The sequence below is a fragment of the Chlamydotis macqueenii genome, chromosome 13, assembly GCF_036417535.1.
Source record: "Chlamydotis macqueenii isolate bChlMac1 chromosome 13, bChlMac1.mat, whole genome shotgun sequence".
Lineage (NCBI taxonomy): Eukaryota > Metazoa > Chordata > Aves > Otidiformes > Otididae > Chlamydotis > Chlamydotis macqueenii.
The window spans coordinates 2,566,608-2,590,072 of NC_141568.1; the positions used below are offsets into that span (position 1 = coordinate 2,566,608).

The 23,465-nt window shown below is 47.7% G+C and overlaps 2 protein-coding genes and 1 non-coding gene across 3 annotated transcripts in view; 2 read left to right on the plus strand and 1 right to left on the minus strand.

Annotated features, from left to right (window-relative positions):
* Positions 1 to 1,143, plus strand: part of ZCCHC14 (zinc finger CCHC-type containing 14) — a 48,023-nt gene extending 46,880 nt beyond the window's left edge. The window contains exon 13 of the mRNA XM_010116084.2: positions 783 to 1,143. Coding sequence (XP_010114386.2) covers positions 783 to 838 — 56 coding nt within the window. The 3' untranslated portion in view covers positions 839 to 1,143. The remainder of the gene's footprint in view (positions 1 to 782) is intronic.
* Positions 1,144 to 5,940: 4,797 nt separating this feature from the next.
* Positions 5,941 to 15,460, minus strand: MAP1LC3B (microtubule associated protein 1 light chain 3 beta). Its single transcript, XM_086757812.1, has 4 exons — positions 15,324 to 15,460; positions 12,471 to 12,526; positions 9,913 to 10,019; positions 5,941 to 7,849 (listed from the first exon to the last, which is right to left on the minus strand). Exons 1-4 carry the CDS (start codon positions 15,361 to 15,363, stop codon positions 7,675 to 7,677), a joined length of 378 nt encoding a protein of 125 aa, XP_086613938.1. The 5' UTR covers positions 15,364 to 15,460; the 3' UTR covers positions 5,941 to 7,674.
* A 7,550-nt stretch (positions 15,461 to 23,010) lies between these two features.
* On the plus strand, positions 23,011 to 23,083 carry TRNAM-CAU (transfer RNA methionine (anticodon CAU)). The gene has a single exon. It is a non-coding gene; the product is annotated as a tRNA-Met (tRNA).
* The last annotated feature ends 382 nt before the right edge of the window (positions 23,084 to 23,465 follow it).

Genomic DNA, 23,465 nt, shown 5'->3' on the forward strand with positions numbered 1-23,465 from the left:
TTTGTAGAGCACGTTGCTTACACGGTTACAGCACAGGCTTCTCCAGGAGGCGGCTGAGATCCTTAATTCCGGGTGGGAGACAACAAAGAGAAAAATGCTGCTTTACCCAGAGCACTTTCTAGTCCCGTTTTTCCTTTTTATTTTGATTGACGTATTGTGTTGAGATCATGTAGGCTTAAAAAATTAAATATGAACTTTTGACTGGAAGGAACAGCGCGGAGGTCTTACATTTTACATTGTGGCTTGTCCATAGTGGATGTCTGTATTGGTTTTTATACGGTGCGTACAGGGTCTCAAGTATTTGACCACTCTGCGTGAACGAGTGACTGGTTTTGAGGGAGCAATTTACAGCAGTGCTAAAATGTAAATAATTAGTGGAGATTCTGTGATTAATATGTTGATAGTCGTCAGTGGGGATGAGGTGACACTGCCTTATCAGTCCTCATTCAGAGAACTTCAGAAACATAGTCTGCTGTCTTTTTGAGCTGAATTTCATGTAACTAGTTAAATTTCCATTAAACTACCCCAAATGCATTTTTGCCAGCCCTAAAACTACGTCTAAGGCCGGTGACCTTTACTGTGTAAAACTCCGCATGGATTTTCATTTCTGCCAGCTGCAGACACACACTTGTCAGCCTCTTAACCGCGGCGCTGCAAGCTGGCGCTGTGCTGTAATGCTGCCTTACGCACCTGATAAGCAGCAGGTTGTTTGAGAAGGTTCTGAGATGTAATAGATGCAAGAAAGTTGATGTTCTTTAATTCTTCTGTTTCCTCTCCCCCAGGTACGTTTAGGCTGAAATACGCTCCTCCCTCTGAAAGTCTTGACTCCACAGACTGATATTTTATCTGGCAAGAAAATACTGTAAGCCATGGAGATATAAGGAGATTGAAATACAAAACTGAGACGTCCAGTTGCTGTTAAGCTTAATGTATTTTTTAATCCAAAGGTGCTTTACTTTATTAGACTAGGTAGAAAATCTAGCTTAGGGGTGCATCAAACCCATTTTTGATTGCCAAATTCAAGCTTGGATCTTGTTGTTGGAACTTCTGACCGCGTTGTCATAGGACCGATGCGTACTGGATGGATGGTGGAGCTGGCCAGCTGCATTTTCTGTGGCAAGTACAACATCCGACGTACCCTTTTTTTTTTGGCTGGAGAATGTTGCCATATGTGGACTTTCTAAGGTGAAACGTCAAACTCCAGGGCAGCTACATCCTGAAGCGGAAGCTGGAGGCTGAAGGTAGGAGCGGCCGTTCGCCAGAAGGACTTTGGCACCCCTGGGCTAGGTAAAATGTCTACTTTTTTTCAAAAGTGATCAGGCACTAATCTCTGGGATTTTTAAGGATTGCACTACAGAAGAATGTAAAACTCTTCAAGCTTTCTGCACTTTTAGCAGACAGTGTCACTCTGAGACCAGTGCAAGAGGCAAAGAAGTTCCAACTTTTAAAAATTGGCACCAGCAGGCTATGTGACTTCACTACACAATAAAAATCTTAAGTCTCTCCTTTCCCTTCCAAAAGAACACACATGGCAGTCTCGGTTCCTTCTGGAAACAAACTCATGCTTCATTGTCTCGCTTGTTACTAGATAGTGCTGGGTTCCCAGCAGTGGAATAAACTTAGTTTCCAAGGGTCCAAGTCCCAGAGACTCCAGAGTCATAAAGGCTTCAAGGATATTTTCCTGTAATACACAAAACAACCTTTACGTCCTGTTACTGTATATAGGTCTCTTTCACAGAAACCTTATTATTCTGCTTTTGTAAATGGATTTTAAACCATCCTTAAACAGAAAAGGAACTCTGGCAGCAGAGTTTGTAAGCTTTTGCTTTACTTTATATAAAAAAAACCCCTTTGACTCCTACCCCAAGGCTTTTGCTACAGGATTCAGAAGTGGTAGAAGTCAAACATGTAAAAGGTAGTAAACTTCATTATTATCAAGACTTTGAAGGATTTATTGTCAGCCTCCTTCGTTGCAATAGATTGTAGATGACTAGCTTTGGTGTTAACTACTTAGCGTACATAATTTGTGGGTGACAAATCTAAATTAGGACTTGAGAGGAAGCCAAACAAACCTTGAACTGCTAATTTGAAACAGTTTGGTCCTGTCTGGTTGAAAGAAGATACTAATCCTCGTGGCTCACCCGAGGAATCTGACAGCATTAAATGGGTGAGGCCTTCTCTTTAAAATGTCTGACAGAGATATTTGCATACTGTAGTTTGGAAGACACCTTTAAAGTCTGAAGCCTTGTTTACACTTGGAGGTATTGCTTACACCAGTTTAAACCACACCAGGATGAATAGTGTGTAGTGGTGCAGCTGACTTTCGCTTGTGAGGGAAGTCATGCCCAAGAAGGAGGGTTTGAAGCGGTGCAGAGCTGCCCCGAGATCATCGGGCCTCAGCAGTGAACCGTCAGTGTGAGGGGGTAGCGCAGTGGCTCGACAGTAGAGACCTTCCTGGAGCGCGTTCATAGGAAAGAAGTGTTCTGGGCCACCCTTCAGTCCCGCTTTCCCAGCGGGCGGTCATTAGCCTCGCCAGGGAGGCAAGCAGGATAAATGAGCATCACCGGAGAGGCGTGGTAACGTGAGATGGCAAGAAACCAAACTCAGTCCAGGTAGCGATTTGCAGCTCAGAGCGGGTTTGGCTTCGTGGAAACCAAAATCTAAATTTGCCTAACGTTCAATTTCAAAAATAATAATAATAATTTTTTTTATTCCTATGCAATGACAAAAAAAAAATTTGTGTTCTCAGCCCAGCTCACGCTACCCACGGTGTTGCACACGCTGTCGAAACGCTTCTGTTGGCTCTGCCTGCGTTCGCGGTTACCTGCGTTCTCACGAACAACCTTCAGACATACAACACTAAAGCGATGAAAACTGACAATGCAATTTACTTTGCCTTAATGAGCTTGAGACAATGGTAGGAACAATCTGTCACGCTGTATTAGGCTGAAGGAAATGAGCAGTTTTCAGTGATGATGTTTACTCTTTACAGCTTTGAGGGTCTCTCCAGTGGCCTGGAACATGTGCTGAAAGCCAAACCTTAACATATATTTTTTTTTTCCACTTTTTTTAAACAATATTTTAAAACTGAATTGTATTTAAAGAAACTGTGTTTCAACACACATGCAAGTGTTAAAAACCCGCTCAAAATAGCAAAATTTAACAGCAAAAAAAGTAATTTCTGTACCAATTGCATTTTGTTTTAATGCCCAAAGCTGGGCACACAGTCTCGTCTGATTTTCGTCACAGAGTCAAAATCATAACAAAAGGACTGTAAAACTGAACTTCTGTCCAGCAAACTGTTTCATTCCTTTCTTCAGAGCTTGCTTTGGGATTGTTTCCTTTGTGTAAAGTTAAGGCTGATGTTTCTTCAAGTGGCTTATGTGTACTTTTAGGTAATGTTTTTTAATGGTGAAGTCTGGTTTTAGAGTCAGTTCAAATTCAGAAGTCTTGAGTACCTTAAAGCAACGCCAAGTGTAACGGAGAAATGTTTGATGAGCCAGCAGCAATGGCACAGCCTTCCCTAGATCAGAGCGAGTCGTGGCTTCAGATCTGCTGCTGAATGCTGTCCACTTTGTACCAAGAACAACCAAAGTTGGTAAGTCCAAACAGAGCACTTTAGTTCCAGAAAATAATCCTGAATCTGTTTTTAAAAGGCCCAAATACATCTTTTTACCCCCAAAAAGTAAGGCAGCTCATTTTAGAACAGTAGTTCCAGCTTCACTGGCTGAAAGAACCAGTTCTTAAAACCTATTTTTAAACATTGCAAGATGGAGATTTCAAAGAATGCTGTTTATCATAGAATGGTTTGGGTTGGAAGGGACCTTGATCATCTCGTTCCAACCCCCCTGCCCTGGGCAGGGACACCTTCCACTAGCCCAGGTCGCTCAGAGCCCCATCCAGCCTAACTTTGTCCTAAAAGTATAAAAAGAAATAGTTCTCAGAATGGATTTCACTGTGGAATAGAAATTATTTTTAAGTGTAAGATGGAAGGGAATCCCCAGTCATCTCCCTGCAGGGGCACAGAGAAGTTAGCGATGAGTCTTCCCTCAGAGGAGTGAGCGACGCGTGGTGCAGTGTCAGAAGTGTTTTCCATTTGGGAGTGTTGGCGATGGAAATACTCAAAATAGGATGGAATTCCCAGCAAACTACTCTTTGCACTGGCAGCCTGCAAATTAGGCATTAATTAATATGTGAGGCTCGCTGCTAAACAGCAGGAGAGCGACGAGGGAAGCCTTGTTTTAGCAAGTGAGGTATTGATCAGAGTTCCACAATACTTTTCCTTAAAGTAACGTGTCAGGCTCCACTGTTTGTGAAACTTTTACACCATGGTCGTTAAATCTCAGCAAATGAAGCGCCAGGCTTCCAAAACTAACAGTTGAACACTAGACCTTTACCATTACCCAAAATTCTGTTTCGTGCTGTTTCTCGCTGGCAAGCTGCAGGGTGAAGGTACTCAAAAAAATTACATGTAGTCTGTGGTATTTGGCAGAGCAACACTCCTCCCCAAAATGAACACATGCCATCATCCGAAACCCCGGCAGATGGGTTAGCTGTCTCTTTGTTTACTGGAGGGCATGGATGCTCGGAGCTGTGGGTTCGGGGCAGCCTACAATGCCTGGTAAATGAGATGTATGTGGGCAGATCTGGACAGAAATCCACGCAACCGAGCACTTGCAGGCGTCTAGAAAACAACTTTTACTGGTTGAGGCCCCCGGAACCCTTCCCACTGCCCCTGCCCACCGACGTCTCTTGTAATAAACCCTTGGAACTACCCGTTTGCTCTTAATTTTTTTTTCTTTTTTAATATGAGCAAGAAATGTGTTGGTACTGAAGCAGAAAGCAAATCCTGTGTGTTTTCAAGTGCAGATTAACAGCTTCTCTTGGACATAACTTTCCACTAGGAATGAAGGAAACTCCTGCTCCCATTTGAGCCATTACTTTTACTTCGGTCAATTCTAGTATTACAAATTGTGCATGTAACTTTATAAATATTTTAAATAGTTTTGTAAATATTTAATATTCAGCTAATTTGATTTTGAATTGTAAATGTCAAGTATTCTGGTATTGGGATTTTTATGTTTTATTATACTTTGTTAAAAGTAAAATTGTACATTTTTAGAATGTTTTTATCTGAGTAAATTTAATGTATGGAAAATAAAGAGTTAAACAGAATCTCTTTGTTTTTTTGTTTTTTGTTTTTTTTTTAATTTAAAGGGGCTTCATCTGTGTGGGGGCTTCTCCAGCTTGGCAATTACCAGAGACTTACTTTGTTTTTTTCCCATTCCCTGTATTACTTCTGCTGTCTCTCCACCCACAGACATTTGCTCGTGAATCACACATCTATAGCCGTGCTTGCAATTGCTCTCCTCTCCTCAGCTCCCGGCTGAGCCAAGGAAGCCGAGCTGCTCCGAAAGGCTTTGCGCTTGCTGTTTGTTACCGGGATCAGCCGTGGCCTGACTCCAGCTGCCTACCCAGGCCTTGTTCTGCAGGAAGGCAGCAGCCACTGACTGCAGAGGAAGCCACAGGTTGGGGTAAGCGAAAGGAATCGCCAGCTCACTGCGTCCTTAAACGTTTTGTGGCTGGCGCCTGGGGTCCTTCCGAGGAGCAGAGTCCTGCTTGCGAGAGCACTGGGATTCTGGAGCCGTGAGGGAGAGGCTGATCAAGCAGGAGCAGAAACCTAACAGGGACATGGAACCCCGTCGGTGGTCTGTACCCATCTGGAGAGCAGAACTGTTTTGCAGGGCTACGATGCCAGAAATTCCTTCTGGAGGGTGGTAGATCCCCCTCTGAGCTGTTAACGATGATCCAGTACCATCAACAGGACCTAGCTCCCCACCTTGTGCACCCTGAAGCAGGGGAGACGGACCTCTCTGTGCCCCTTCCTACACAGCTTCGATGTAAGAAAGCTCTCCAGAAAAAACCACACAAGCCGTAATTAAGTTGGGATGTAATCCATCCATATCAGCACTGTATTAATTTTAAAAAAGCAACGTTTGTACAGGAATATCAATCAATCACGTCATAATTACAAGTATAGTTGTCAGTTATGAGTTAAACAGTTCCTTACACGAACAAAACTAAACATAGAACAAGCTGCATTTAAAAGTTTACCTTGGAGTAAAAACACAAAGAACAATTAAAAAAATCTGAAGTAAGCTTTGTGAAGGAGATGCATGCAAAGAGGTGTAGGTAGGTACAAACTGTACACCTTACTGAGCTAGAGTGCCAAGACGCAGTAGTATTGCTTCTTTTTCCCCCGTTATAGTAAGTTAGCTTCCAGTAACAGATGTGGTTAGTTCACAGACACATAATATACAAGAGTAATCTCATCCTGCTACGCTTCACTTGACAACGACTCTAGAGGAAAAAAAACACAGGTCCTACGAGATACCGGCTGCCTCCCTGCTCAAGACAGTAGTGACACCAGGATCTTCCAAACCCCATGCAAGTGGCAGGAGACTTCAGTGATGACAAAAAAAAAAAAAAAATCATTTGTTCGTCAACTCTTGACAGCAACTCCTGGAGGTGAGCTGCTTCTCAAAGCGCTTCTCCCTGACCCCCTGTCAGTGGTAACATGCAAAACAAACAACACACTGGTGAGGCAGTATGGGTTGGTAATTCCAGTGGCGTGTCCAAGTCCAACGTGCGGTATGGAGATGCGTACGACAAAGCCATTCACCTGCTCGTGTTAGACGGCTTCAGCGCACCCACCTCACCGAGCAGATGGAGACGGTGCGGATGGGCAGAGCTGCCAAGACCACGGGCGCTGCTCGTGTCTCGGATTGCGCTGGCCCGCTCTGCGCGCATCCCGACAGCCCCGTGTGCTGGCAGCGGGTCCCTTGACTACCTTCTCCCAGCAGGCTCTCTGCCGGGCAAACCCGGGGGCTAGGAGGGGAACGATGTTTTGGAAGCAAGCCCATATGAACAACAGTGTTTCACTGAACACACAGGGATTGGAGATTTGTGACAGACTGGAGTTTATTTCAGTGTGACCTGTTCAGGTGTGTATCTTACAGTTAAACACTTCCTAAAACTACAATAAAGCTGTGGTGTTTGGTATGAGTATTTCAGAAACCAGCACCGTTCCTACGTTTGTGGTGCCACAAAAAAATGGAGAGAAAAAGAGCTGTACTCCCCCTGCTCACCCCAAGCGCTTGCCTTACCTCGCCGCAGCACTGACACAAGTCTCAGCAAGCTGCAGAAGACAAAGCTCTGCTTTGGAACATTAAAACGTATTTGCTCTCATGAGAGGCCTTCCCATGTGGGGAAAGAAAAAAAAATAAGCTTTAAGGAATCATAGGGAGATTTTGCAGAAAACTGTCACGTGAAACACTTTAGCTCCTCCCTGGTGCCTGCTTGTTAAAGTCAATCGAGTGTCCCTTTATTTGCCATTGTCACATGCGCAATTGGGTTTCGTTCAAAAAGTCCGGAAATGTAAATGTGCCTGTGGTGGGATATTACAGCAGGTTTCAAAGCTGGAGGTGCTCGTCTGTACTGTTTAATAGTCACAACCAAGGCAAGGTAAGATGAGACACCTGCTAAAGCAAGACTATGCTAAGGTACTGAGAGCGTAGGTGACATCCGTTTCTTTCCCTGGGGTGTGTGTGGGGAAGAGTGGGGGTGACGGCCAAGGGTAAACCAAAATCCTAGGCTAGAAGCCGCTTGCGTGTCTTAGACAGAAGATTGCACTCCGAAAGTCTCCTGAGAGGCGTACACCATGTACAGGAACCCGTCCTCATCCTTCTCGCTCTCGTACACCTCGGATATGGGCGTGGAAACGCTCACCATGCTGTGTCCGTTCACCAGGAGGAAGAACGCCTGGTTGGAGTTCAGCTGCAGGCGTCGTCTGTTGGAGGGAGGTTGGAGGGAAGGAGTTTGACAGTGATGACCATGCATTTCCACTCACATCAACAAAAGCTTTAGGACAGCAAAACAAACTCCTCCACCACTGAGAGCAAGAAAATGTCCCCACCTAAAGCAGCCCTGCCACTGGAGGAGGCATTTGCTTCCCACCTCAAAGCTGTATTAAATTCATCTACCCAGTCCAGTCAAACACATCCACTGGCAGAGCCCTTATTTCCCTGGAAAAGCTACGCTGCAGCAGGGCAGGCAATGGAAGTGAAAAGGAAGAGCTACTCCTTGCCAGGATGATCCCTGTACCACCAGCCTTGGGACCTTTGGCGTGCAGCTGAGCTCAACAGCGTCCCACTGGAAATGTAAACTCAGAGATCCGTGTGAGGACAGGGAAGGACGGGCAGAGCTTCCACGAGAAGGCCCTGGACCTTTTAAACTCGCTTTGTTACCAGCTCCGTAACAGCCTGTGTTTAACCTTTGGAGCATCTTGCCCCCTCTTCCCCTCCCTCCCAGGAGAAGCATCGTGGGAAGGGCAGAACGCAACAGACTTCACGGACTGCATGGCACAGTAAACATCTAACTTAGGGGTTTCCCCTGGACTGTTCGCTCCGGTTGTGGGAAATAGCTATTTCTGCTAACCTGCTTCCTGAAAAGCATGTTTGCAGAGAGGAGCTCTCTTACTACTTCATAAACCAAGCAAGCAAGAGGAACTCAGAGGTGTGGAGGTGCAACCAAAGAAAAGGAAAGAATAATAGATCAGAAAAGCTTCCTGTCGCTTCCGCTCGTTGCCAAGGGGAGCAGCAGCTGGAAGCAAGGATTTATTTAGCCTCCCAGCCTCAGCTTTGGAAAGGGACCCTTCCAAAACCAAGCTCTGATCGCTTCAGAGACAGCAGGCCGAGAGAAGGCAGCAGCTACCCGAGGGGTGGGCAGGACAGGCTATGCACAAGAGGAGCTGGCTGAGGACCGAGGCCAGCTGGTATCAAGTCACCTATTAACCACACAGCCAAAGAAAAAAGGTGGGGAAAAACCCTTCACCTTGCTGTTAACCTTTTTGCCCAAGGCCTTTAATGTTCACGAGACATTCTGGAAGACTTGAGAAATCTGCTTCCAAAACCCTGTCTCACTTTCTTACTCACATAAGAGCTGGGATTTGCTTCCAACAGGTTTTGTACAAGCCTCGGAGGCCAGGAATTGTTTGCACACGTGGGACGACTCCAGGGTTTTACAGCTTGTGGCCTCCAAGAACCAGCACCCTGCTACACCCTGACCAACAAAAAGCAAACTCTGGTTTGCTGCTGACTTCCAAGTTTACCGCTTGAGAACTCTTACTAATCAGATATTGCTTCTTGACATCAAGCCAGGAGAAATGCACTTCTAGCAGAATTTCTGACCACAGTTTTAGACCACACAACCTCCACTCCATAGCTACTTCCCCTTTCCCTTTTCTTGTAAGCAAAGCTCAAGTACCAGAGCGGAGCAGTACTCAAGCCACAGTCTGTGCAAACAGCTGGGATGAGATGACACTGGGCTGAACGCGTGTTTTTCGGGCCTCAACACTGTCTTTGAGGGAAACTTCATTTCACAATCAAAGGATGCCAACATCAACCCTAAGCAACAGCTCAGAGCTCTGGCTGTGAGCCCAAACTCCCCCTCCAGTGGGTGGGAAGAGGCAGGCACTCCGGAGAGGGACTCCCAGGCAGAACACCAAGAAGGGATCCTAAAATAGCCACGCAGGAAGCGCTGGGGCCCTGGGCCAGCAGCACCCATGTTTGACAGGGATTCACGGCCCCAGACTCCCTCCTACATCTCTGGGAACCAGTTATTTCTCTTGAAAGCACATTTAACAACTCAGCGCTTTGAATTCAGAGGGGTTTTTTTTCCAGCAAAGCCAAAGGAAAAACACCTTCTCATAAATTTGTCCTAGTGATGATACTAAGCACTTGTTAGATGAATTTCCATTTAAAGATTTTTCCAAATGCATACACCAGGTGGGGAACTCACAAAGAATCGTCGTCTTAGGTTGACGCAGCTTACACTGAAATCACAGCATACTACCTGATAATTTTGATTAGCTCGCTCATGTTGACATGATCTGGCACCAGGAACTTGGTCTTATCCAAAACTGGAAGCTGCTTCTCTCCCTTGTACCGTTCAATGATCACCTACGAAGAAACACAAAGAGAGGAGCAGAAGATGTGACAGGCAGAAACGGTGTCTGGCGCTCTCATCTCCCTCCTCCATTTTAAACACAGCAAAGTACAAGCATTTATGCGAAACTCCATTTCCTTTCATCTGTGAGTGCAGTATCTCAAAGCTGAAAAGGAACAATTATCATTATCTCCACCTGCCCCTCGTGCTCTGTTTGCAAGAGTCACGGCAGGAAGGGGTAACAAACGGGGATTTAGCAGCAAACATCCACAGCTGCAGTGCAGTTTTAGAACAGTTCACTTGCTGGAATCACTTAATCTAGCACTGAATTACCAAGCAACAAGGAAACCCAAGAAAACAGAAAGCACGTTTCCCTCTTACACATTACAGTGGCTGAGCAGGGGCTTGGGCTGCTACGGAAGTCTGCAAACTCAACCTGTTTTCACTAGAATTTCTGCAATTTCAGGCCATCTCTTTCTAAGAACTACACCTCCAAATTAGTATGCTATTCCACTTACCTTCCACGGTTACTCTAAAGCACGAGACAAATCTACTTTTGAAGGGTATAAATCCTCAAAGGAGAGAATTTCCTCCTTAATCTCAAGACAGCATTCTTAGGAACCAGTAATTCTGTCAAGATTGTGATGTAGTAACTACTTAATTCACGAGGAAATTGCAGACTTGCCAATTTAAGTAGCACCCTGCCCAGCAACTGTATACAGTTCCTGCTTTTAAGAAATGATCTCAGGATTCGTGCGCTCCTGTTTCCACAGCCATGTGGGCTTTGTTTGTTTTCAAATCAACGGTAGCTACGTGACACCATTCACTTGGATCATTGCCACGCTCATGGGGTCTGGCTGCGTTGATCTTCAAAAGTTGCACAGGTGAAGAGACGCTGAGCAGATTTCACTGTATCAGAGAAAGACTTCCTTACACCAGTTTAAATAAATGCTGGCTCATTCCGGAAAAAGAAAACGATACTATTTTTAAAAAGGTTGACTATAATCAATAGATAGTATTTTCAACAGCAAAATGAAGGATGTTGACAGCCCAGCAGGGATTTACCATTTAGCGTGACATTGCCATCTTATCTCATCCAGGACTGCTAATGATAATAACGAGGCGGTGACTCCAGCTAGGACATGGACAGGCAACCACAGGCCTCCAGGGATCGCAGCAGGCCTCTGCCATAGTTGTGAGTCTGCCTCACTGCATCTTCAGCAAGTCGCTTAGGTACCTCTGCATTTTTGCTAGTAATATTATCACGGCTGACTTAAAATGAGAGCTTGGCTATAGATCAACGGCTTTCAATCTGTGGTCGCAGAGCTTGGGGACTACGGCTAAGTGATCTGTGAAAGGTGGGTGAAAAAGCAATCTTCTGTCAGGAAACACATTTGTGAGGAAAGGGCCTTTTGGGAAAACTGCACGTTCCAGAAAAGTCAGAACATCTCGGCTATAAAATATTACTTGTTCCTACACCCAACAGCAGCAGCGTCAAGATGGCATCGTCTAAAGCTAAAGGAAAACTGAAAACTTTTCGGTTTCTATTTGACACGGAGGCAACAACTGCTCCTGTTAATGAACTTGCACTGGAGCTGCAGACAGTTTGCAAGCAGCAGAATTTCCACTCACAGGGACCATCAGCTCTCATCGCTGAGAACCAAAGGTTGAGGCATGTGATTTAAGTTCTCTCTTCTGCCCCCCAAGATCTCCTGAGACTTTCTCTGTTCCACCAAATGGCCATAAGGATGGTTGCGATTACTGCTTGCTGCAGCGACAGCCGTCGCAGGGAAGCCCACCAGCTGTGGTGAACTCATCAGCAGTATATCATGATCCCTGCCTTTTGCTTCACAGGATGCTTTGCTTTGCACTTGTAACCTTGAGGATGCCATAAATAAAAGAAAATACAAATCCTGGTAGCATGTGGAGCCAACCAGCTAAAAAAGAGTGACAAGGTGAAGGATGACCCCTTCTTTGAGGTGAGGTGGAGGGGTCCTGACAGCCAAGCAGCATTTCTGGAGACCTCGAGCAAAGGCCCGTTTCCCGGAAGCAGGCATTTCTGTCTTTCTCAGACTGACCATGAAAGCCATGGCTGTCTCTACATTAATGCATATTCTTCTTGACTAGCCTCTGCAGACTCTTGTTTTGGAGAAGAAAAACACTGAGATGAGAAGAGGTGAACACTCAGGAGAATCTCAGAGCTCAGCCAGGGTGTGGTTTCCTTTGAAGTTACAACACGCAACTCCAGTACACAGGAAGCCCCATTTCCTCCGGTCCCCAGCGAGCACCTTGCTCTACCACACTGACTGCTGGTTACAAGTTTGCGAATATTTTGGAAATCCAGGCTTAAAGACTTGTGAACAGCCAAATTTTAATTTGGTCTCATCAGGACAGCTCTTTCAGAGGTTTCTATCTACTAAAAAGAACATGAGACTGGAAACTGAAGGGAAAAGAACCAGACTTACTGGTATTTTAGTTGGATGCTGATCTCGAATCAGTCGTACATCTTCCACTCTTTGCTCTGCAAGAGATTAAAAAAAGAGTCTGTTCAAACATCCACACTGAATGCTGTTATCACTTTATTTCTCCACCACAGAAGAGAAGGATTGCATCTTAATAAAAGCCATAGAAGCAAATTCAGGCAAAGCAGTTTTCAAATGGGACAGCACTGTCACAAATGAAACTTCTCCTTTGACAGATGACATTTTGCTCTTTAACCCAAGGTGACAAGTGCTGCATGCATGCTGCCTGGGACTCCTAGAAAGTGTTAAAGCAGATAGCTTCCTCCCCGCACACCCCTCATCTTCTGCCCACTACGGCAGATATTTAATCTCATAAATTTACGGCATTAAATTACACCACCCAAGTTAATGACTAAATATCCTGGACTATTTCTGCGAGAACCAAGAGGAGGAAGTCGGCGACAATTACTTGAGACCCAAGCCTAGCCGAAGCCTGGCAGCATCAGCTTACGCCGTGCATTCTAGCATTACCAAATTACAGTTTTCTGTTTTGATTATGCCGCACCCATTGTTGCAGAAGCTGTTGGTAGGTCCTTGTGTACCTAGACATGTCGTTGCTCTCCGTGCCAGTTTTCGGGATAAAGTTCACCTCTCCTCAAGACATAAATATTAATAGCACAGATATTATAAACCAGGCTAAAGTACAAGTCCAAGCCAAAGTAAACAGATGCAGTTGCTTTTAGAGGCAGTTGCATCTGCTTACACCATGCCTACTTTCAGATTCAGTGAACTCAATTTTAACCTCTCCGGTTCTTTTCAGCAGGATGGGGCTTTCCAGGCCGTCTCCACCTTATAAACACCTCTTGGAGAGAAGATTTATTGTTGCATCACAGCTTTAACAGACACCTGCCTAGGGAGAGGTGCTCCTCATGGGAGAGGAAGAGCTTAGATCAGCACCCGGCAGCCCAACTCGCTGCTGGAATGCTAACGCACGGGACGCGCTACCTGCCCCGTCACTCAGCAACGACATCGCTCAGCGCGCCATGAGTCCACAGTAAATTTGTGTACATGACAGACAACCGCGTGCCTTTTTACGAGCCCAGTAAGGAAATGCAACTCACGTGAATCACGGTTTTAAGCTGGAGGTGAATCAAGCAGAACTAAGGCAAGGAGTATGCCAAGGCTTCACCTGACTGCAAAACGCAGCACCTGAAAGGCATCCTGCTTCACATCCCACAGCCCCAGCCATGTTCCTACAGACCAGCATTAACACTTCAAGGGCAGAGATTAAAATTAATGAAAATACTTTTTTAAGATCAACCAGAAACACGAGATATGGGAGTGAACGAGACCAGTGGTCAACCTAGCACGTACAGGGAGGTTTGACTAACTTCAGCTGAAACACGTTTGTTCACGGCAGTGTTATTCAGCAGAACCCCTGGGGTAGAAGGAACATCAACCGGACAAATCACTGATATTATTGTATACGGCGCGTTCAAAATCAGCCTTCAGTCAGCCACAGATAAACACCGCTCTCTGACGACATTAGTTGCAGTGGCAACTGCTTGGCTGCCATCCTAGCTGAACTTAATACCTGCAATAGAGGCTGCTGACAGGCGATGGGGTCAACAACAGTTTTGGAAGGCTCCAAGAAAAGGGGCAGCTTAAACGCAGACTTTGTTAGATCAAAACTCCCTCCACTTCAATGCGGAGAACTGCTTACGTTTCACAGAACAGCAACGGCAAGGGTGGGAACACCACAAAGCTCTCTTAAGCAGCTTGACTTTAACCCAAAGGCAGAAGGAAAAGAAAATCTGGATCAATTACTTCCAGCTATTCCGTTTTACGTACGTGATTTTATAGTTCACGCAGAAATAGGTTACGCTGCCAGTTCTTGTTACCCTCGGATCATTTCAGCCTACCTCACCGACACACACGAACAGATACCGAGCTCTTTGATTGCTTTGGTCTCATCCTCAGCACAGAAAGAAGTGTTGGCACCGCTCTAGCAAGGCTGTTCCTTCTAGAAAGAGACTAATCTCATTTCCCCAGCCATCATTACACAGCTCTTTTCGATGCCTTGCTAGTTTCCAGTAACTAAACGGAGGCGGGAGGCATACACGCCAGTCCACTCGCAGCTCCCTGGGCTGGGAATTCCTCACACCACGCCAAGAATCAAACTGCAAGCGGAGCTTAATTCTCCTGTCAATACTGGCAGGCGAAGCCGGACACCGAGCAGACAGGTCGGGAGGGAAGGGCAGGCCCAGCTCCTGGCACAAAACGCGAAGTGCTGTTTCCAGGCTCCTGGGAATTCTGCAGCCCATCATGGATGATATGGAGAGGTCATCTCCCCAATCCAAACCCTTCTCCCAACGCAGCGCAGAGCTCGCCCTGGCTGAGCACTGCCACACGCCTCTCTCACCCCCCAAAAAAAAACCACCCCTGGCCCAAAACTTCCAGGCTCGGAGAGGCTCGGCCCGCCCTGCCGGGGCGGAACAAGCCCCAGGGCGGCGCGGGGGAGCGGAGGCCGGGCCGGTGTTTGTTTTCATCTCAGCCCCGAGCAGGCGGCGATTCCCCTTGGGCCCCAGCAGCCGGGGACGGCCCCGCTGACCGGGCCAGGCCGGCCGCGCCCGCTCCCGCTCCGCCCGCGGATCCCCGCTGTCAGCAGCAGCCGGCCCCGGTTTGGCCGGCCCGGGGATCTCCGCGGCTCCTAACGAGATCTGTCCCCGCCAAGCTTCGCCGATTGTCCCCCCCCCGCGGCCCGCCCGCCGAGCGACGAGGCCCCGAGAGGGCCGGGGCAGCCGGGGGGCCCTGTCAGCGACCCTGTCCCGCCGCGTCCCTTCCCGGGGAGCTCACCGAAGGTGCGGCGCTGCTTGAAGCTCTTCTCCGACGGCATGGCGACGGCGGCTCGGCCTCAGGCCCGGCGGCGGCTCTGCGCGGAGACGGCGGACAACTCCGAGTGCCGGCGCCCGCCCCCCGCCGCCGCCACCGGCAGCTCCGCCGTCAGCTGACACCGCGCGTCACGGCGGGGCGGGCACCGGCCGCGGCGGCGCCGACATCTTGAGTGTGGCGGGGTGGGGCGGACCGGCCGCTGCCTCTGCGCCGCCTGGGCCCGAGGGGTGCACGGCCATGGCTGCCTCCGTGCCCTGCCGCGCTCCTTCTGGACGACACACGGCCATGGCTGCCTCAGAGTGTCCTGCCGTGTCCTCCCTCAGTGACACACAGCCATGGCCACCTCAGAGTGCCCAGCCAGTGTATGCCCTCAGCGGAAGGCAGTCATGGCTGCCCCAGAGCGCCCAGCCGTGTCTCCTCAGCTACACATGGCCATGGCTGCCTCGCAGTCCCCTGCCCTTTCCTCCCTCAGTGACACATGGCCATGGCTGCTTCAAAATGCCCGGCCATTGTGTGTGTCCCCCCCGAGCAACACACAGCCATGGCTGCCTCAGAGCACCCTGCCGTGTTGCCCCTCAGTAACACATGGCCATGGCTGCTTCAAAGTGTCCTGCCAGCGTACACCCTCAGCAAAAGATAGCCATGGCCACCACACAGCACCCCGCCATGTCCCCCTTCAGCGACACATGGCTACCTCAAAGTGCCCTGCCATGTCCCCGCTCAGTGACACACAGCCATGGCCACCTCGGAGTGGCCCACCACATCCCCCCTCAACAACATATGCAAACTTTGCCTCCGTGCAGAGATGCAAGTTTAGCGATTTACCTTGTTTGCCTTCAGCACAGATAGGCGTGAGAACGAGGAGGCCGTGGCAAAGTTTATGTTTGGGGATCAACATTTTAGGGGCAGGTGTTCCAATGCACTTTGAAGCCCACCACCTGGCCTCGTGCACTTTGTCAGGAATTGACTTGATCGCAAACAATTTCAGTCACAAGCCAAGTTTGCTCACGTTCATGCTGCAGATACCATGTCACGATTAAAAATACCCAACTGTTTCCTCCTTTAGCAGCTTTCTGACACAAGCTGTTGGATGTAGACTTTCAGCTGCCTTTCTTCCCCCTTCTCTCACATATGTTCCCAGCACCGTGTTTTGAAATATAAGAACAATTTTGCAGCAAGAGGGCTACACAATCTCACTGTACAATCCAACTTATATGGCTGAAGGGAGAGAGTGTTGCAGGCAGCAGTGTCCTTACTGAACAGAAAAGGCCTGTTTTCTACCCATCTTAGAGATTATTAGGGTTTTTGCATTTTTTGGGGTGGAACGATGCATTGAAGTTCAAGCGATGCTGAGCTCACATGCTAGAATGAGGGTTCGCTACCTAATTTTGTGATTCAGGGTCATACAGTTCCAGTGGCTGTATAATTATAGGATGAGGCCATTAAAGATGTGACTAACCACGGAAAGAAAAACAGCCCGAGGGGCTATGAATGCTCTGTCCATCACATCACTGTCCAGGGACAGCAGGTGAGACACAGTGGATGATCATCAGAAGGCGGATACATCTGAAACTTAAACTAGCAATCACAAATTTCTGTGTCCACAGAATCCTTTCTTATTTAAATAACTGCCTTTTAAAAGCCATTTTCTGGGCTGATGAAACCCCTCAACGCTCTCAGAATTGTATCCCAGGGACTGCCGTAGGCTGAGTGGCCCCGATGAAACGGCGTAGCGTTGTTTTTGGGGTGTGCAGGTGAGTCCCGGCAGCAGGGCTGACAATACCGAGTGCGGCGTGTCGTGCGGTTTTCATCCACGCGACCAACTGTTAGCAGGGCTGCAGCTCAGGCTGAAAGCATCCGTATGGTGCTTAGGAAGAGCCACAATCAGAGTATCTGCTGACAGGCTGGGCTATCACATCTTCCGCTCATGAATAATCTGCAGAGACTGTGAGAAGGAAAACTTAGATCCACACCAAAACTCGCTTGACCTTTCCCTCCTCATCCCAGCCTTCGCCCGTGTCTGCGTGTAGACAGCGCAGACAGTTGGCGAGTCTGGATTTGAGAAAGGTGTTAGGCGCAGTTGGAATGACAGCATGGACATCGCCTTTGGGACCAGCTCTGCCTAAGCGCCGTTCTCCATCCCTACTGAGAAAATGCTGCTTTTGAAAATGCTTTTGCTTCAGACTTGGTGGCTATGCTAGAACAGAGCTCTTTAAAAATCTAGCCCACAGAGCATTTTTATTCTAGTCTTAGAACACTTTGCAAAGCATTTAGTCTGGAGAAGACGCGACTGAAAGGAGACGTTATATCGTCTTCAAATATGCAATAGGTTGCTGCAGAGCAGGAGGGCATTAGCTCTTCTCTGCATGCAGTGAGTCTAAGACAAGAAATAATGAGCTTACGTCTTGGAAAAGGCGATGGAAATTAGACATTGGGTTAAGGGTAAGAGTAATTGAGCACCGAAACAAATTGCCTAGGAAAGCAGTGGAATAGTCACCATCAGATATTTTTATTTAACAAGAAATTAGTAAAATATCTGTTCTGAAGGGTTTAGGGAGAACTGTTCTTATCTCAGGGAGAAGGGTGGGTCAAATTTCATGAAGCAAAGGAGATGTGATTCACCCAAACTTACAAAGCAGGATAGAGCACAAGCTGGGTTTGGATCCCACCTCAGATCCTCGTGTCTGAGCCCTATACAGCAGGATATACTAAATCCTAAGTCTGAAGTAAAGAAAAGCCAAGCTTTCCCAACTATTGTATCTTCCAGAAGGTTGTTTTTTGGTTTTTTTTTGTTTTTTTTTTTTGTTAAAAAGCCAGTATGAATGGTGACTCTCAACCCCAGCATTTCCCTGGGGAGAAACTCCCACTTTTCCTATTTTTTCCATATGAGCTGCCTCATAACAAAGTGAGTGTATTTCACAACCAGAATTATAAACCATCCTCTCATTTCTCCGGTACAACAGTACCGAAAAGGCTTTTTACCGTGTGTAGATAAAGCTATTCCTCTGCAGTGCTACACCCTTGCTGGAAGACAGCGCTTTAATGTCCAGGGCTATTCGCTCAGCAGCTGTCAGCGGTATTAAATTCACCAGAAACACGGAGAGAAAATCCCCGTAAAATAAAAGGAAGGACACTGTGCTAAGAGTAACTTGCATTTAAACCTGAATCAAAATACCTTCCTCAGTTATTTTGTACTGAATTGTTCTTCTTGATCTCGCTCAGATAAAGATCAATGTGGGCCTTGACTTTTTTAATACAGTGTGCAGCCGTTACCCAGCTACTATTGGAGATTTTCAGACAGAATTAGATTGTAGTGAATTGCTTGCAATGACTTCGAATAACTCTTCGGAGAGGTTTTAATCTTAAATTCGTCTTAGGATGGTGAACAAATTCCCAAACTTGAAATTTCTCTGTGGAAGTCACCTTCTGAGTTAGGAGAACTCTAGCAAGAAGTGATGACAATGACAAAATATCCCTCTTTTGTGGGGATATAAAAGTGTAATTTGAGAAAAGGGAAACTAAAGAAACCACTTGCAGAGCGTTTTACCTCTGTGGGTTTTCTCTGAGGTCTAACAACAGCTGAGCCTATCCCTCAGTGGGAACACTGACACCGTCTCCTCTCCTCTATCCATTTCACAAGACTCCTGGAATATAACACTTCTGAGATTATTAGACAGATGCTTTTCTGGATGCTAGATCCGAACTAACACACAGACATACGCGATGTCATCACAAAACCATCATTTTCTGGGAATGTTTGGTTAAAAACTCGTTGCACTCCCCCTGCAAGAAGTATTGCCCAAGACATCTTTGCTATGTACTGTAACTCTGACACCAGTTACTGCTGCTGCTGCTGTTCCAGCAAACATTTCTTGCCTTCAGGATCAAGTTTTAGATGGGAGCCATTGGTTTCATGAAGAAACACAGTAAATCAGTTGGTGTAAGCAACAATAACTTATTTTTATGGACTACCTTTCACTCAAAGAGATCCATAACCTCTTGGCAAGCAGTAACGACAGTGTGAGCGTGGGAGGCATAGCAGGGAAATTGCGGAATAACACAGCATGCAACATAGTCTTCCACTGATTTTAATATTCCTAGAATTTAAGCAATTCCACACATTTTCAAATATTAACCGAGCACTACGTAGCCTGTGGCTTCACTCCTTATTTACATCGGGAGGCATGCGGAGGTTCAGCGAGCTACCTGCGATTGCACAACCATTGCTCAGCAGCCGACCCAGTAATAGCATCTCGAACACCTGACTGCCTGTCCCGTGATCGGCCCTGGGCAGGATCGCGCTTCTGCGAACTGGGCTGCCAGAGGTGCTGGGCACAATGAAATTGTCCAGGCTGGACCATGGCCAAAGCAGAAAGAACAACAACTGCTGCTAGTAGAAGTGCTGTGAAGTCTTTGGTGACCCCAAGCACTGATGACGACAGCTGATCGTTATGTTGACTAATACCTCGTTGCAAGGACAGTATGCTGAAGAAAGACCACGCCCTCTTTCATAAAGAGTTCACCGAGCTCAGCTCTAAAGCAGAAGGATGCAAAACGCTTCCTGAGTCATCAGCAGCGTTTTCTGCAGTGCTCTGGGTTTTCCCCAAAGAGCCCGGTCTGTCCACTGCTCCGTTTATCCTGCAAAATCTGGTGAGATCAATGTCCAGGCAGAAAGGAAGAAGGTGGGAAACACTAAAATCAGGATGAGAAGAGCTGTTTTCCAGCTTAAGATCGCAAGGAAAGAATATCTGAGGTGAAAATATGTGTATCACAAAAAACAAAGGGAAATTATTTGGTCTTTCTGTTGGAATATTCTCTCTTTGAAGTGTCCTGCCTCCAACGATGCTTGTTACAAAGCAGAAATCGCGCTGCAGGCTTGTGCCAGAAAAACATGCTGCAAATACTTTGTGTGGCAAACAGGGCTTGCAAGAGGATTTGTTCATCTGTCTCGCCCGGCCTTGCCATACTTTTCTGTCCCTCTTGCCAAATGGAAAATAAATAATTCTCTCCTAGCTGCTCAGGTTATAATTGGCTGGATATGCCATCATCTGGCTCATCCCTGCTCAGAGGCTGGGAAGGTGTAAACACTTCCAGGATTACAGAAAACGAGGACACTAACTTTGGGAGCAGTCCAAAGCCCTTTAGAGGGAGCGTGAAGACTAATTGACTATAGCGAGAGCTGCATCAGCTCCTTAATTGCTGAAGGGGAATAAAGCAATAAAATTTCCCTTTTTGGTACATCCTTTCTCAAGAGCCCTGCGGTAACGGCTGCAGGCTGCCTGCCTGAAACAGCGGGACTGGAGAGCTCTGGGCTGTTCTTCTCGTGATGTTTATGGGGAAAGGTGCTCAGACACTTGGTCTGAGGATGGGAGATGATGATAATGCACTTTTATTGTTTTCCCTGTTGTCACAAATAAAGCTGGTAGATTCAAATAATGGATTTGGTAACATAGAGGAGAAAGTTGCAGTTTTATAGTCTGATGACAGGGTGCTAAACGCTGAAGCTGTAAGTTATATTCAGTTACAAGCACGCTGTTCTCCAGCTCTCTGCCTTCTGGGCCCCGAGGAGCTTTGCTGTGCCCAGCCTCCAAACTCTCTGCTTGTAACTGTCGTGTGATGCTCCGCAAGAGCAGCACTGGAAACCTTTTCTGTCTGGGTCTTGAAACTTGGAGGGGTGACAATGATTGTTCTTCCTCCCTAATGTGGTGAGAGGCTGGGATTCCCCTGCTGTGGTCCATGGGAAGGGGAAACGTGGTCATCCCGAGGACTGGGAGCCACATTGTCAGACTTTGCTGGGCTTTCCTCTCTGCCAGGTGACATCAGTGCATCATGGAGGTGGCAATACCCATCAGCTGGATGGGCTTTTCCTCTTTTTCCTGCTAATCTGGAGGAAATGGCTATGGGGTGGTGGAGCTCTGTGGGAATTGGGATGGATCTATGATGAGCTGTCTTGCCTTCTGCTGGGTTGGACTGGAAAGGGGGTCAGTGGGTCAGGGGAAAAGTCTGATGACGGAGGGATGGAGCAGGATGTGGTGGCTCAACATCCGTGGAGCCACGGCTGTGGGATAAGGTTATAGGGGTCAGGTGGGTGAGGGAAAGGAGAGAGGGTTGTAGGGTGATTAGGCACAGCAGGAGCATCCAGAGGAAAAGGAGACAGAAAAAAAAGTCCAGATAAAAATAGAAAATGCAAAAGAGGGAAAAGCATGTGTGTGCTGTAGACTGCTGAGTTTCTGCTCGAGGCAATGTCACCAAGGACATCTTTTGTTTCATTCATACAAAAATCCTTGCCATTAGTACTTTTCCTGTCCTCTCCAGGAATCCATCAGTTCCTAAACAAACAGACATGACAAGGCCTTCCAGAGCTGTGTCAGAAACTGTGAGCACCAGCGGAGCATAATGTAACGTGGGGGAAAACCCACATGATTCAATACAGGTGGAAAACGGCTGCAGACGTATTTCCAAACAGTCAGTGTTTGGTTTAGGTGACTCATTGTCCGTGTGCCTTGCTTTAGATGCTTGGAGCAGCTTCTCTGAATTTAATCAGAACTGTGGGCACTGAGCTTGCCCGTCACTGAAGCCGCAAAGGATTCGCACGCTATTAAAAACGACATCCTCATTCTGGAGGGAGGAATGCAGGGGTGCAGGCTGTAAGAAGCCGTGCGTTTACTCATCCTGTGGTTGTCGCGATGTTGTTCATACCACGAGCCCTGCAGCCTGAACTCATCGTCTGATGGTCCCGTACACGTGGCCATCCAGATCCTTGGAAATCTGGGTATTGTCCCCCTGACAACAGCTGCCCACTAGACCCTTGGCAAAATCCTTGGGCTGTTCACGCAACCCAGACATCTCTGTTAGTCTGGTGGGACAGATGTCCGAGGGTCTGTTCCTCCTTGCTCGCTCTGCGGGCAAACAGCCTCCCTGCAGCCATTCTTGCGGGCGAGGTCTGGAGACTTTCTGCATCAGTTAAAGGTCTGTTTTCCTGACTTCTTCCAGTTTAGGTATTTGTCGCTTGATTGTCATGGTGACCGCTGCCTTGAGACCCTCACCGAGAGCGAGACCTGTCGATTAGGATTCAGGCCGGCACTGCTGCCATTGCAGGGGATCCTCTTCTGCTGAGCACTTCAGTGACTGCACGGCGTTCATTTCACTGCAGAAATCCCAGCTGAACAGCAGAGAGGCAAATGAGGTTTGGTTTAATTTTGTAATTCTGTGGAAACAACTCGATTTCCTTGCGAGCGTGTTGTCAATGCAGCCTTCACAGTCCACTCCCAGCCAGCGGAGCTGGATGAGGATGTTCAGGAATCCCAAAGGATTTTTTTCAGGAATGCAGTTGTTTTGCAGGACAACATGAGGAAAAGGAGCCACTTGCAAAGAAACCTTCAGGGTCTGTCTTGCAGGACAGCATGGGAAACAGGAGCCATTGGCAAAAAAATGTCAGGTATGTCTTGCAGAAAAGCGTGGGAAAAAAATTAATTGGGAAAAAAAAAAAACAAAACCGTCTCTCCTGCAGAAAAGGAGCCATTTGCAAAGAAGCAAGGCTTTCCAGGCAGCACCTCAAGGGATGGCGGTGACAGGGTGTCGGCACCAGGGAGGCCCTAGGGCGGCGCGGAGAAGGAAGAAGAGAGCTGCGCGTAGAGCTCGTGTGCGAGGAGCCTCGTTAGCGCAGTAGGTAGCGCGTCAGTCTCATAATCTGAAGGTCGTGAGTTCGATCCTCACACGGGGCAACAGTGGTTTCCTCCCTTTTTTTTTCCCCTGTGGGCAGACAGGACTTACCCAGCGTGGAGAAGATGATTTTTTTTTTTTAAATCGAATTGCAGCAGGGGTGGGAACGGGGCGGCGGTGAGGAGAGCCCCACAGGCCTGGCAGCGGGCCGCAGCGCAGGCCGTTACCGGGCACTGACACCCCGCCACCGACCCCCCTCCTGGCGCTCGGTCCTCCGGCACGCTAGAGGGCGAGCCCGCCCCGCTTGAACGTTCCCGTTCCTACGGCAACACCCGCGTGGGCGTGGCGAGGCCGCGAGGGCGGCTCCGATTGGCGGCGCCGCGCGGTGGGCGGGCCCGGCGGCGCCGCGCGACGCCGCGCACCGCCCCGTCGGGCAGAGGGGCC